The sequence below is a fragment of the Pelodiscus sinensis genome, chromosome 17 (genome assembly GCF_049634645.1).
Source record: "Pelodiscus sinensis isolate JC-2024 chromosome 17, ASM4963464v1, whole genome shotgun sequence".
Classification (NCBI taxonomy): Eukaryota; Metazoa; Chordata; order Testudines; family Trionychidae; genus Pelodiscus; species Pelodiscus sinensis.
The window spans coordinates 6,392,660-6,407,649 of record NC_134727.1 but is presented as its reverse complement, the minus strand read 5'-3'; the positions used below and the strand labels follow the sequence as shown (position 1 = coordinate 6,407,649).

General features: G+C 40.4%; 1 protein-coding gene across 2 annotated transcripts in view; it reads left to right on the top strand.

Moving 5' to 3' along the window:
• Window positions 1-14,990, top strand: part of DOCK2 (dedicator of cytokinesis 2) — a 497,337-nt gene that overhangs the window by 422,177 nt on the left and 60,170 nt on the right. For both annotated transcript variants that reach the window (XM_075900153.1, XM_075900154.1), the window contains one exon: window positions 11,395-11,480. In XM_075900153.1, the coding sequence (XP_075756268.1) occupies window positions 11,395-11,480 (86 nt within the window). The remainder of the gene's footprint in view (window positions 1-11,394; window positions 11,481-14,990) is intronic.

The window sequence follows — 14,990 nt, the reverse complement described above, 5'->3', positions numbered from 1 at the left end:
ACAAATTGATCTGAGGAAGTGGTTCTGGCCCACGAAAGCTCATCACCTAATAAACCATCTTGTTAATCTTTAAAGTGCTACATACTATACCAGAAATAAGTTTTGAATGCAGAATACCTAAACTAATAGTTACTGTGAATAGTTTGCAAAACAGGAAATATTATTAGAGTTGGTTATAAAACCCGAACTTTTCTCACAATTCCAGAGGAAAAATCCCATTTCAAAACTTTCCCACCAAAATGGAAAGGTTTTTGATGAGAACTATGTTCATTGCATATAAAATGTTGTTGGTTTTTTTCAGAAAAAAATTGATTTTTATTTGGTCTTTTGTGTCCACTGTGTCTCTGATTTTTAATAGCCTCTCCCCTTTCCTCAACTCGAAAAGGTGTCTGGGAGGGGAGAAGCTTTAAAAAAAAAAGAGAGAGAGAGAGGTAAATGCATGAAAATAATTAAGCACCCACATTTAATAGATTTTTACTGTTTTCTAATTGGAAAAAAATTGAAAATAAAGTTTATGAACATTGAGTTTTATTATAGAAAATGTTTTTCCTCCCACTCAAATTTTCCATCTGGAACACAGAACATTTTTTGTGGACATAAATTTTGATAAAGACAGGGGAAAATTAGTCCAGAATTGTTGACCAGCTCTCATGTTCGTGGGATATTTGCCAAATAATTTCAAATAGCAAAACATGTGTGGTCCAGGGGTTAGGATCCTGCACTAGGACTCAGGAATCCTAGATTTTAGTGCCAGCTCTGCCACTGAGCTACTGTGTGTTCTTTGCGTTGCCTCTTTGTCCTTTTTGTTTTCCTTCCTGTGTATCAGATAGTAAGCTCTTTGGGGCAGGGAGCATCTTATGCTGCATTTGTACAGCACCTGGCACAATGGACCGTGGCATCTCTAGTCACTGCTCTATGCAAATTCAAAATTGTAATAATCAGGCTGCATATTAATAAGTGACAAACAAGACATTAAATGAATGTACAAATTATGTTACGGTTCACTATGTACAATGTTAGTAAGAACAAATTGAGTACATGACTGGCACATCTGTGCTTTAGTCTATGTGGGACAAGTTTGTTCCATCAGTTGAACCTGGAACAAAGTGGCAGCTGGAATTTCCACTTTCTTTTTATTTTAAACACAAGACATTTGGTTTAAGGCCAAGATTAAAAACCACTTTTCTTCTGTACATCTGTTCTTTCCATGTTCTAATAGTCCTATATTTGCCTTCTTAAAAATGTTTTCCTATTCTTGGCTTATACTTCATACCCTGGGATAGATGCATAGACTTACATAGGCCAAAAAACCCTAAAAGTACATGTCAAAATGACTGATTTTCAAGGACAAAAACTTAAGAACCTAGAAGATGCCAGACATTTGCCTGACCCTTATATTATGTGGATATAAATACGTTTCTGGTAATGTTTTTCTTCAGTGTAGAGGAACAAAGATGTTCACTTTAGAACACTTTAAGAATAATTGCTTTATAGTTTTCATTGAATAGTATTCATGGTGTATTATTATTTTATGCACCTTGCTGCGCTTCATTGGACTCCATAGTGTTACTTCTGAAATTAAAATCACTTTTATGAGTTGAAAAGCATCTCTCTTCTTTGTCTGCTACTACATTGGCATGATTAAGATAAGCTTTTTTATATTCGTAGTTGAAGTTTGGACTTTGAGAGAAAACACTGATTGGAAAGGAATTGGTTTGTAGTAATTTAGCAATTACGCACCTCATAAGATTAGTAAAGTCAAAGAAGAGAGTGTAATGGAAAATAAAATACATTGTATCTAATAGGCAAGCATTGAAGCTCTAGCCCTTGTTAATGAATAGTTTTTAAATGGCCAGTAATATGGTGTGTGAAGTAAGAGATTTTCTTGAAAAAGATCAGTTATAATATTTTCAGAAACGATGTAGTAGTCTTTCAGAGAAACTTTAGTCTTCTGTGTGCCTAAGTTGGGATAGGATGTAGTCTCTTAAATCTCAGGTGATTTTAATCCCTCCCCACCCACAATTCAGTTAAGCCTAGCTATATTTATCAAATACTATTAGGCTACATCTACACCACGAGTTTTCTCGGTTAGAAATATTCTAATGAGGAACTCATTTGCATGAGTTGTGATATCATTTGCATATTTTCTGCCGATCTGTTTTTGTGCTGGGGTTTTTGCACACAAAAAAATCAGTGTGGACGTTTCCTATTTGTGCAAAAAACCCTTTTCCCAGAAGATCGATATACCTCCTTTTTTGGGGTATAAAGGTCTTGTGGAAAAAGGGGTTTTTGCGCAAAAAGAAAACATCCATACTGCTTGTTTTTGTGCAGAAACCCCAGTGCAAAAACAGGTCGGCAAAATATGCAAATGAGATTGTGACTCATGCAAATGAATCCCTCATTAGCATATTTTTTGCTGCAAAAACTCATAGTGTAGATGTAACCTTATACTTCAGCCATTCTTATAAAATATCGTTATAATTATTTCATCCTCTAACGTTCAGGAAACTATCAGGGGATAGGGAGGAGAAGCACCACAATACCCAATTACCTGTTGTTGCATTGTAGACCTAAGTGCACAACACACAAATAGGTTTCTTTCTGGGACTCTCCCCTCTGGTATAGACACGTAATTCTCACTGACACATAATAGAACTTGTACATAGACATGGAGGTGATCTGAACTGTAACAAGAAGTATGTCTACACTGCATGCTTATTTTGAAATAAGCTATTCTGGAAGAAATACCCCAAAATAGCTTATTTTGAAACAGCACATCTACACTAAAAGGAAGCCTCAAAATTAGTCCGAAGAAGGCTTCCCTAATATGGATGTGCTACCTCGATTTAGAGCCCCAGGAGGCACTGGGGAGTAATTAGTCTGAATGGCCCTGGGGAGGAGTAATTTCAAAACAGCAGCAGTGGAGCATCCACACTATAGCTATTCTGAAATAGCTATTTGAGAATAGGCATTATCCCTTGTGGAATGAGGTTAACAGAAGTCAGAATAAGCCGTTCATTATTTCAAATTTATTTTGAAATAACAGAATTGCTGTGTAGACTCTCACATTGTTATTTCGGAATACCGGCCTTTATTCCGAAATAACGCTGCGGTGTAGACACACCCATAGTGAGTAAGAGTCTCTGTAAACCATCCTTGCTTGAATGCTCCAAAAAGATCTTGCAATGAAAAGAACATGATCAGAGTAGTAAAGCACTAGTAGTTGCTCTGAGTTGATTAAACATCACTCAAAAAGAGAGATGCAAAGAACTTGCTTTTGAAAAGCACTTTTAGCTCTTTGCAGAGTAAATTGAAATAAACATGGATTTAAGTTAATCTTCAAAAAGATTTAACTTTGGCTTAGGAAAGATTAACTCATATGTAACGGTATTTCCGTTCAAGTAAGCCGGGTCTGTTCTTGTTTCTGTATCTTCATTTAAATCCTTCACTCATTGCAGCCATCTGTGGGCAGAGTCTAAAACGGCTTAACTTTCCTGACAGTTGTAAAAAAGAAAAAATAATATCGCTGATGAATGAGGAGGACACAGTGATAACGCTCACTAATGAAGTGGACTCGCAGGGCTGGAGGATAGATGTTTACTCCTAGCAAGGTGGTGGGAGTCCTGTAATAGCTAATAACTGTAATAGCTTGTCTAGCTAATAACTGTAAAAGGTCACTAAGTAAATGAATGGAAATAGTTTCTGCAATCTCCCCATGCTCAGGACTCACAGTCCTTGAAATCTAAATGTGCCCAAGGATTTAGATGAAGTAGAACTGCCTCATTATCCAAAGGAAGGAACATTTCAACTTACAAACCATCCAAAAGTAACAAGACACTTCACACTAAAATCCACCTCACCAAAGCACAGGCTGTCGACACTGTGTGGCTGGCATTGAAGTCTGCCCAAGTCTTTGAGGCTTTTTATTCACTAGAAAAATGCACCAAGCAATTTTAAAGCCAAATTGGATTCCGTTACAAGCAGATATATCTCCACTGAAGTCAGTGGAGATGCTTCCTGATGTATGAGGGCTGAATTTGGTCCTTAAACTTTATGATTCAAAGGCTTCTCCTATGAATATTTGCCAGCATCTTTTATTTATTTTAGTTCAAGCAACCAACTGCTTTGGCAGCTGGTGACAGGCTGCCAGATCATGCAGTTAGGGTTGTTACAGGGGGAAGAAAGAAGACTCAGGAGAGCTAAAGAAATATTTGTTAGTAGTTTCTTCATCCCAATTCTTGGCTTTCTTTCTGGATCATGCAACCGTGGAATTATCACCTCCTCATTAGAAAAGAAATCCATTCCCTGCCAACGGCTCAATACATATGAGGGAGGATTTTATCGACTGGTGATTTGTCTTAGATAATGGCTGAACTTATGCTGCCCTCACATTTGAGCATGTTACGGTGGCAGAAAGCCAAATAGGGAAACCTTATTAACCTGTAGGTCATCGTTCCCTTGAGTGGCTCAGAATGTCACCCACCCACCTCAGGAGATAGGAAACTTGATGGGTCCAGCAGTGAGTGGAACACTCCCCTGAGGGAACAAAGGCATGTGCTTCTCAGGGGTGGCCCTCTGAGTTTCTAGCCACTCATTGGCTAGTTTGGGGAGGAAAGGAGATGATTGGTCCATCGCTCTCCCCTTAATTAATTTAAGCCCAAACCATTGGGGAACCTCTCTTTGCTCCATTCTAGCAGCCCCGCCTTCCCCAACCAGCAGTGATAGCTATGGAAGCTGTGAGTCTGACCAATCACCTCGTTTGGAATCGGGTAGGAATTATTTCTTCTTGGAGGGGCTAAATTAGCAGAGGCCTAGGGAATTCTTTCCCTTCCTTGCAGAATCCTGGAGGCATTAAGTGAAATGCCTACTCTGCGCTGGTTAGGCCTCAATTGGAGTATTGTGTCCAGTTCTGGGCACCGCATTTAAAGAAAGATGTGGAAAAATTGGAGAGGGTCCAGAGAAGAGCAACGAGAATGATTAAAGGTCTAGAGAACATGACCTATGAGGGAAGGCTGAAGGAATTGGGTTTGTTTAGTTTAGAAAAGAGAAGACTGATGGGGGACATGATAGCAGTTTTCAGGTATCTAAAAGGGTGTCATAAGGAGGAGGGCGAAAACTTGTTCATCTTGGCCTCTGAGGATAGAACAAGAAGCAATGGGCTTAAGTAGCAGCAAGGGAGGTTTAGGTTGGACATTAGGAAAAAGTTCCTAACTGTCAGGATGGTCAAACACTGGAATAAATTTCCCAGGGAGGTTGTGGAATCCCCATCTCTGGAGATATTAAGAGTAGGTTAGATAAATGTCTATCAGGGATGGTCTAGACAGTATGGCTGTGTCTAGACTGCACCCCTTTTCCTCTTAAAATCAGGAATAAGGGATCTTTCGGAAAAGGCTTTATTTTCCGAAAGATCCCCGTCTAGACTGGCGCTTTTTGCCGGCAAAGCCCCGAGCCGGAAAAAAGCGGCAGCCATGTTCATGCAAATGAAGCGGGGGAGATTTAAATCCCTACTTCATTTGCAATTGCGCTGTGTCTAATCTGCATCCCTTTTCCGCAAAAGGGGTGCAGTCTAGACACAGAGTATTTGATCCTGCCATGAGGGCTGGGGACTAGACTCAAGGACCTCTCGAGGTCCCTTCCAGTCCTAGTATTCTATGATTCTATGAAATAGGAACAGGGTTTAAAAATTAACAGTAGTAAGCAGGCTAGCTTGTCTTACTTAGCTGCCAGTCTCCAATGCAGTTAAAAGAAAGAATCCCTGGAAAAAAAAACCCAGAATTTTACTGGCCAGGATTTGTGTTCCTGTGATAAGGGAAGGCCATATGGCCCATGCAGGCTAAGCTCCCTTCATTTCATCCCTTTGTCCCTAGTGGGCGTGAGTTGTTTTACTCAGATAAGCTAAGGAGATGGGGCAGACTAATGAGAGTTAGCTTGAGTTGTAAGTTATATAGCAGAAGCCTTGTAACTCATTTCTCTGGACTCGCTTACAAATTCAGGTAGGTGAAAGTATGGGCACCAGGATGGCAGGTGCGGGTTAGAACCATTCCCCTGTGTTAAATTCAGTAAAGTTGTGTCCTGCCACTTCAACAACAGGGATGGGTTTCTCCTCACATTGACCCCTTGTCTCACGTTCTGTGCTTCTTCAGCACACTCAGCTCTCCTGGATTTCGGTGAGCCTCCAATTGGAGTGTGCCTGAAATGATGGACCTTCCTTGCTCTGTTCTTCTCAATATCCCTGTCATGTACAATGCAGAGCGCAGGTCATTTGACCCAACGTAAACATTTCAAATCACCTTATTGCTCTGACATGCATTTAGTCTTTATTTCTCCACAGATAGTACCCAGTGGAGCTGCTGGTACTCCGATTACCATAAACATGGGTTGAAAGAGGAGCCCCCAAATGGATGGCAGTTCTAGCTTAAGTGCTAAAACATTACGGGGAAGCACAGCGCCCTGTTCATCTCCCCTAACCAGCCAACACATCTTTATGGCCCCTTCAGGGGGAGGTGCTCCCATTTCATTTGGGATCCATGCACAGGACATTAAAAAAGAAAGCAGCAGTAAAGATTCTCCATCCTCCTCCTACCCATTTTGTCCAATGTCGACCTAATTCTTGAAGTTGCTGAGAGCTTTACCTCATAATAATGCTTTTATGTGAGCCCCTGAATAAATTTTCCTTATCACTCTGTCACATGTATTCATTTCATCAGTTTGGAAGCCCTTCCCGACTCTCTAAATGTGCCACCGTGTTAAAAATAATAACAGCAACAAAATACTTACTGCAGAGTTGAGTTGGATTGATGGATTATTGTAAAGAAGTCTTACGCTGAATTCTACAGTATTTGTTAATATGCTGATTGTCTTCCATGCATGTAGAGGAAGCAAAGAGTCCTTGAGGGCTTGTATCCCAGCAGATATATCATACAGTTAACTCACTGAGCACCTAGTCAAAAATAGGAAAATGTCTTCCCTTCCCCTTCCCCTCCTTACTCTGCTCTTTTATATATATATTTTGAACAGTTCTAATTCCCCGTTTCCTCATCTTTGCAGCTCTGGCGTTTTCTCTAGCACCATGGACAATTCTGAAGTGCTTCCCAAAATGATCAATATTGTATTGAGTTAAAATATTAGTCATTTCCCCCTTAACAAGTGCATCTTTATCAACATTGATCCATTCTTCACCTCAGACCCGAAGCAGAAAACTTGAATCGTAGATTTTTATATGCCCAGGAAAGTGATGTGGTAGCTCACACCTATTGCTCTAGATCACAATAATTCTTCCAGTACTTCTTAGGAGTTACATACAGGGATCAAGTGAGCTCTGCTAAGGAACGTATGTATAGGAAACCCTACAGTGAGTAGCTCAACCCTAAAAGCAGCCGGTTTAGCATGTGTCTGTTAAATTAAAGATATGAAACTCTTTACCACATAGATTATTCTCCCACAGATTTGAAGGACACATCTCAGTATGTTGTATGGGGACTTCCTACAACTGACAGAGCTTGAAAGTGTGTTCCTCATCTGAGGAACAGTTAGCTGGAACTTTTGTGCTAACAGCTGCATTTTGACTGTAGGTGGCAATACAGTTTGATTGGCATAATTACCATTTCATACTCTGAAAGAATACTTTTGGTCTGTGACATCAGTTGGCCCTATTTTTTAATCTGACACACTGAAAGACAAACAAGTACAGAGTATGGATTTGCCTGGAACTAAAGGAATGATCAAATACGTTGGCTGAAGCTGTGGAAGACCTTAGGCTAGTTCCTTCCCCCAAGACTGCAAATGTTTGCAAGGATCACGCCTAGTCCCTGAGGAGTGGGGATGCATTATTTTTCAATCTTCTGACCACATCAGATCAACATGGTATTATTGACAGTCTCTTGATAGAGTGGCCTCAAGCTTTCTTCAGCTGAAGGAAGAGCCTTAGACCTAGATCCAGCTGAGCACTCAGGCAGATCCTTGCATCTGAAGTGAGCAGGACTTTTCCTATGCTAAAATTGTTTGCTGCGTTGGGACGAGTGAATAGAAAGCAGCATTCTTTCTCGGAGACTATCCTATGCATATCTAGACCCAACTCCACATATTTCTTTCAACTGTGTTTGCCCCACTTGTCTAATATTTGCTTTTTAGACCTGAGCAACATAATAAAATGCCCATAATGAACTTTTGGCTCACTAAGCTAAATGTTCTCTAAGCCAGTGAATAACTTATCAGTGGAACTCATTGCCACAACATATTATGGAGGCAAAAATGTTACTCGAACTCTGAACAGGATTAGACGTTGATCTGGATAATGAGAACATCCCCAGATACATTAGATAGGATGAAAAAGATATGAGACATAAACCTGACAAAACAAAGAGACTACTTAGACAACCATACCTCCTTGCAAGGTATTTTTTCTGGTTATATGTTATTATTAATTGGATAAGAAATATCAAAGTAAATGGAGGAGCTGCAAGAAAAAAATTGGTATTAGACAGGTGATGCTTCCCTTCCACCCCCCCAAAGTCTGTGTGAATATGAAGGCAGGTTGAAAATGAGACAGAGACATGTTTTGGCTCAGAAATAAAATGGAGGCCCTCGCCACCGCTGTGTTGCACACAAGTACATGTGGGGCCTGCATTCTCTGGCTGAATACAGCAGTTGCAATACAATGATTTTTCTCTCTTCAGTCTCCCTGCTTTTATACACTTATGAGATCTTTGTACATGTTGGGTGATGTGATCCTTGTTCAGAGCAGGTACCTTTTAAACATTTGCCATTATCCTTTTTACCAGTCTAAGGAAAGGTGTACCATAAACCATGTGTACCAAAAGAGAAAATGCCAGCCATTAAACATACAGGCAGAAAAGGGACTTTGGGGTCCTTAACGATAAGAGGAGTTATATTGATGTACAACTATTTCCAAATACTTCATTTCCGGAACTTAATGCAATCTTCATAATGCACTGCATGGTCCTTGCCAAAACTATCAATTATAAATTCTTAAGACAAGACTTTAAACATGGTAGCTTGACTTAACCGTTTCAAAACGGCAAAGCAATTTCCTTATACAATGCACTTTAAGGGATTTTTAAATGACAAATGCTACAACAACACTATCAATTTGCAAAAGACATTTGAACTTTTCACAATTAAGGGCCTAAGTCTGCTGAGCTCAGTTAACAGGGAAGAAAATGCTTCAATTTCCTTTGTGGGTAATTGCCAAAGATATTCCTGAACTTGAAATACTCCAGAGATTAATTAATGATCTGCATGAGGGGATGGATTGTACCCTCAGCAAGTTTGCAGATGACACTAAGTTAGGGGGAGAGGTAGATACACTGGAGGGTAGGCAGAGGGTCCAGACTGACCTAGACCAGGGTGGCCAACTTAAACTGGAGAAGGAACCAGAATTTACCAATGCATATGGCCAAAGAACAACAGTTCTCTGTCACCAGCCCTGATCATCTCCCCACCCCCACGCTCAGCACATCCCACCCACTGTCAGCCCCACCAGTCAGTGTCTCCTCCTTTTCCTCCTACCTGCTGTGATCATCTCTTTCTCAGTGGGAGACACTGGATGGGGGAAGCATGGGTGTGACGGGCTCAGCGGAGAGGGTAGGAAGAGGCAGGATCCTAGAGGGAAAGCATGGAGGGGGACAGCATCTAGGGCAGAGCTGGGGGTTGAACAGTGAGCACCCTCTAGCCCCGTGGAAAGTTGGCGCCTGTAGCTCCAGCCCTGCATTTGGTACTGATGTAAGGAGCCACATATTAACTTCTCAAGAGCCAGATATGTCTCTAGAGCCACAGATTGGCCACCCCTGACAAATGCAGAGTTCTGCATTTGGGATGGAAGAATCCCAAGCATTGTTACAGGCTTGGGACTGACTGGCTAAGTAGCAGTTCTTCAGAAAAGGACCTGGGGATTACAGTGGATGAGAAGCTGGATATGAGTCAACAGTGTGCCCTGGTAGCCAAGAAGGCTAAAGGCATATTAGGGTGCATTAGGAGGAGCATTTCCAGCAGATCTAGAGAAGTGATTATTCCCCTTTATTTGGCACTGGTATGGCCACGTCTGGAGTATTGCGTCCAATTCTGGGCCTCCCATTACAGAAAGGATGTGGACACGTTGGAGAAAGTCCAGCAGAGGGCAACTAAAATCATTAGGGGGCTGGAATACATGACTTATGAGGAAAGGCTGTGGGATTTGTGCTTGTTTAGTCTACAGAGGAGAAGAGTGAGGGGGGATTTGATAGCAGCTTTCAACTACCTGAAGGGAGGCTTCAAAGAGGAGGAAGAGAGACAGTTCTCAGTGGTGACAGATGGCAGAATGGGGAGCAATGGTCTCAAGTTGCAGTGGAGGAGCTCTAAGTTGGATATTAGGAAAAACTGTCACTAGGAGGGTGGGGAAGCACTGGGATGGGTTCCCTAGGGAGGGGGTAGAATCTCCACCCCTAGAGGTTTTTAAGTCCTGGCTTGACAAAGCCCTGGCTGGGATGATTGAGGTGGGATTGGTCCTGCTTTGGGCAGGGGGTAGGACTCAGTGACCTCCTGAGGTCTCTTCCAGCTCTATGATTCTAAGACAAGCATATGACTAGAATCCTGTATGGATACAAAAATTGGAATCTGTGTTTGCATCTACATCTATAGAAATGGTCTGAAGATATCCACATCTGCAGAAGTGGATACCCACGGATATAAAGCAGATATTTGCATATTTACAGAGTTCTATATGCAAAATTGGTATCTGCAAAAATGTGCAGTGGATTTGTAGCAGGCAGGAGGTATTCGGTTTTGAGAACACGAGGCTGGATAAACGCTCCCATCTCCCCAATTTTATGGGTAGCACACATTATATTTCACCAGCTGAGTTTACTTAATTAAATCTTTTGGTTGATTCTTTCCTAATATTGAAAAAAGAGGAAACATGTCTAACTTTAAAAAAAAAATTTCATTGCTATATATATATTTCTGATTGTTTTGCTATTGTTTATTTTACCGATTCTTAGGAAAAATATACAGTGGTCTGAGAGTAACCAATTGTACGAAGGCATTCTATTCTATATGTTCATTCAGAGTCAACCTGAAATAAAATAGCTCTGTTTCACTTTGAAGTCCTGTATTTCCAGCTAGGAAGTGGTCTGGAAACCTATAATGCAAATACTTCAAAGCTATCCTTTAGGCACTATATCAATTTGTCCTAAGCAAAAGTTATTTAAAGATTTTCCTGGAGTATGTTATTTAACTGGAAATTATTCTTCCATTTAAACCTGAAAAATGTGATTTTTTTTTTATGTCACTTTAGGCTTTATTTGACCCGTGGATAGCTTGATTTCTCTTACAAGAATTTTCTTGTTATACATGCATTATGCATTATTCACTGTTTTTGTCTTTTTTCCCTACCTCAAGTATGAAAATGAAATAATTTTAAAATTGGACCATGAAGTGGAAGGAGGACGTGGAGATGAGCAATACATGCAGTTGTTTGAGTCGATGTAAGTAATGTGTTCGTGAGAAAAATACCTAATGGACCATTTTCTTATCTCTTTCCACCCCCAAAATGAAGTAAATTTTTTTGAGAAAAATGCATTACAGAATCCATGTAATGGCTAAGGATGTTAACCCATGAGTGTGAGGCTTACTGGTATGGTTATCAGTTAACCAGCACTTTCAGTGAATTCTGCCAGTGGCCTAACATGCCTGGCTGGAGCAGCCTCAGACATTGAGAGGGTGGTGGTCTGGGTCGTGGGACCCTACCAGGGTGGCTATGCTGGGGCAAACTGGGCAGCAGGACCTAATTTAAAAGAGTTAACCGGTTTAACTGGTTAACCTTTTTAACATCCCTAGCAATGTCTCTATAAGATGAGAATAGAAATAAAGCACAAAGCGGAACTGTACATGGTTTTGCTCAGTGCAATGTTAGTGGGTTGTTTTTGGTGCATTTTTCAACTGCTTCATTTCTAAGGAAATATACGTAATGGATCATGAAGAGAAATAATTGTTCCTGTTGGATCTGCATACCCTGGTTCAAGGATATTCTGGAATATCATGCAGTTTTTAATTTTTTTTATTCCCTTTACTGTATTTATTTCACACTAGATATTTTATCTCTGATAGCATTCATGCCTGGCAAGAACAGGGCATCATCTCGGGCAATCTTCCTACCATTCTGAGTACTAATACGGGCACTGAGGGAAGATTATGTTGTGAATTATAATGACAGTGACCTTAATTTGCTGCAATTTATTAAGTATAGTTCCAGTAACTCTTTATGCTTAGATGTGCCTGTCCTTTTTCTTTTGGCCATCCATATAGATCTTACTATCTCAAGCATGGGACAGGTTGGGTTTCTCATTTGAGGTTCTCGAATTCTGTTTCAAACCGGCATTGAGTCTGAGTCATAATTACTTTGAACTGCTCATCCTGCAGTGCCCTTCTTCCACTGTTCTTAGGTGATCTTGAAAGTACATCTACTGAAGGAAGTTTCTTCCATGCATTTATTTCCTATTGAATATGGGGTTGTGCACTTTCATGAGCTTTTTATGAAGTCTCTCTTGTGCACAGTGGTTTCTTTAGAAGCAGCAGTTCATTTAGTAGGTCAGCTTCAATTCATATGAGTTTGTACTATCTGAGATCTTGGCCTCTGTTAATATCAAAATGTTTCAGTGCAGGTTCTCCAGGGGCAACTTCTTTTCTCCCCAAACACTTCTCTTTAAGTGATCAGCCTAGTACCATATGGTATTCTCTCCAAGCAGCAATCTGAGTGGAACACTTAACTCCGATGATTTGGCTTGGAAATTGAAACATGCCCCAGATCTCTGTGAGGTCTCCTGGTTTTGGAATTTTTCCACTACTAAACTGGCATTCAGCAGAACTCCCCGATGTGTCCTACATAAAGGCATGTTCACTGTTCAGTTTAAAGCTCTCATTGTGCACAGTCTTTCACTGTGGTGTTGATTATTTACTCTGTTAGATCATCAACACTTACTGCCTCCACATGCAGATTCCCAAAGATTTGAAGCAATCTTAAAAGCAAGTGGCTTAAACTTCTGTACATCAGTGCTGACTCTGAGAATGAAGAGGTTTTGCTTTTTCTCTGTATAGCTGGACTTTCCAAAACTAAAAATACTTATACAGTTTGAAGTGTGATGAAACTGACTTTGACCTACATACTCCCTAGAAGTTGGGATATTTTGTGTGTGTGTGTGTGTGTGTGTGTGTGTGTGTGTGTGTGTGTGTGTGTGTGTGTGTGTGTGAAAATATATTTCCCAAGTGCCCTTCCTGTGTGGGCACCATTCGGAAGGACTTTGTCTGGCAGTCTGCAATCTCCTTCATGACCTCACTATAACATAACTGTACTTCACCATTGCCCCTGGATTTACAGCGAGGGTGATTTTTCTTCATTACTACTTGTTTCCAGATAAATGTGTAAGGGTTTCAATGACTTCGCTATTATGGTCCTCCCAGTCATGCGGCTTCATTTGAGCTGTTTAGTCAAAGGTTTGGCTTTATTCTGACACCATATAGTAAAGCTGTGATATGTAATAATGTTTGTAAGAGACTGATTTTTATTTCCTGGCCCCACTGTCGAGAGATGGGTCAGAGTTACGAAAAAGTTCTCAAGTTCATATGGTAGGGGTATGTTGCCAAGAGGCAATGGTTCTTCCCTTAAGGGATTCGGAGTCAATAAGCACACAAATTGGGTAAAGGCTTAAAGATTTTACTAAGCAAATATTAAGGTAAAATAAAATGCTTAACATTAGAGTAAAATACAATGAAGCCAATCTTAGAATAAAATACAATATTTATTAAGAAAATACAATACTTATCAAGGCTAAACCTTAGAATAAAATGCAATGCCTATTAAGAAAGTAAATTTTAGGATAGGATACAATGCTTATTAAGCCTAAGCAAACCTCAGAATATAATGCAATGCTTACGTCCCTTCTGCTGCCAGGAGCCCCCTGAAGAAGGATAGTGGACAGACTCCAGTGGCCAGTGCATAGCACCTTCTGCGGCTTTGATCTATGCTGAAGTTCCAATGTTAGGAATATTCCCAACCTTTATATACTGTTGAATCTATAGTAATCGCACCTGTTGTTTTGAGAACCTAACAAGATCGTTGATACATTGCATATTTTCCCAGATCCAGTAATTAGCTTGTTGATATTTTGCATATTTTCCCAGGCCAACTAAGTAGCATTATCAGGTAGGAAACATTCAGCACAGATAGCTATGTGATCTTCCCAAGTGCTCCTGTACTCCAGGTGGCTGGCCTTGGGACCTGTCCCAGAACTTGTTGAAAGTCAACAGTGAATTCCTATACTGTGCCATCTTAAGAAAACAGCTAACTCTTTGAGAATAACAGAATAATAAGAAGGAAAAAGCACAAATGGCTGCCTAGAGCATTCAGGCCTAACAGGAGATTCAGGCATAAAAGGAATGATTGTGGTACACCACCTAATTTCCTCAACCTCACAATCGTCTTCCGCATTTCCACTACAAAGGGTCAGTATCCATTCAGTATGGTGGTACTATTGGAAGTGACTTGTCTGTCCATTACGATTCCTTATAACCAAAACAGACAGGAGGGGCAAATTTGTAATGGAGATTTGATGTCTCCTTCAGAGTCACATTCCAAATAAGGTGCTTAATCATCAGGTGAGAAAGGGAAAAGATGGCTCTGAAAAGCTCACAAATTAAGGCTAGTCTTAGAGCAATCTGTGAGTTTATATAGAACCATTAATTTGGGGATTTCAACACAGTTGGCCCATCTGAAAAAGGGGAAGGAAAACAATGTGATACCCACTGTAAGTGACTTGCCTGAGTAAGCTGACTTCGCAGTATACACCAAAAGGAAAGTACTGGATAATCCTGACTTCTTGAACAACTAGCAGCCATTCCCTCCCATATTTTGCAAACTACAGGAATGAAACTTATTCATGAAATAAATTGATTCCAGTGATTTAGAGTAGTCTTTTTTCTTTTACATTACAAGACAAATC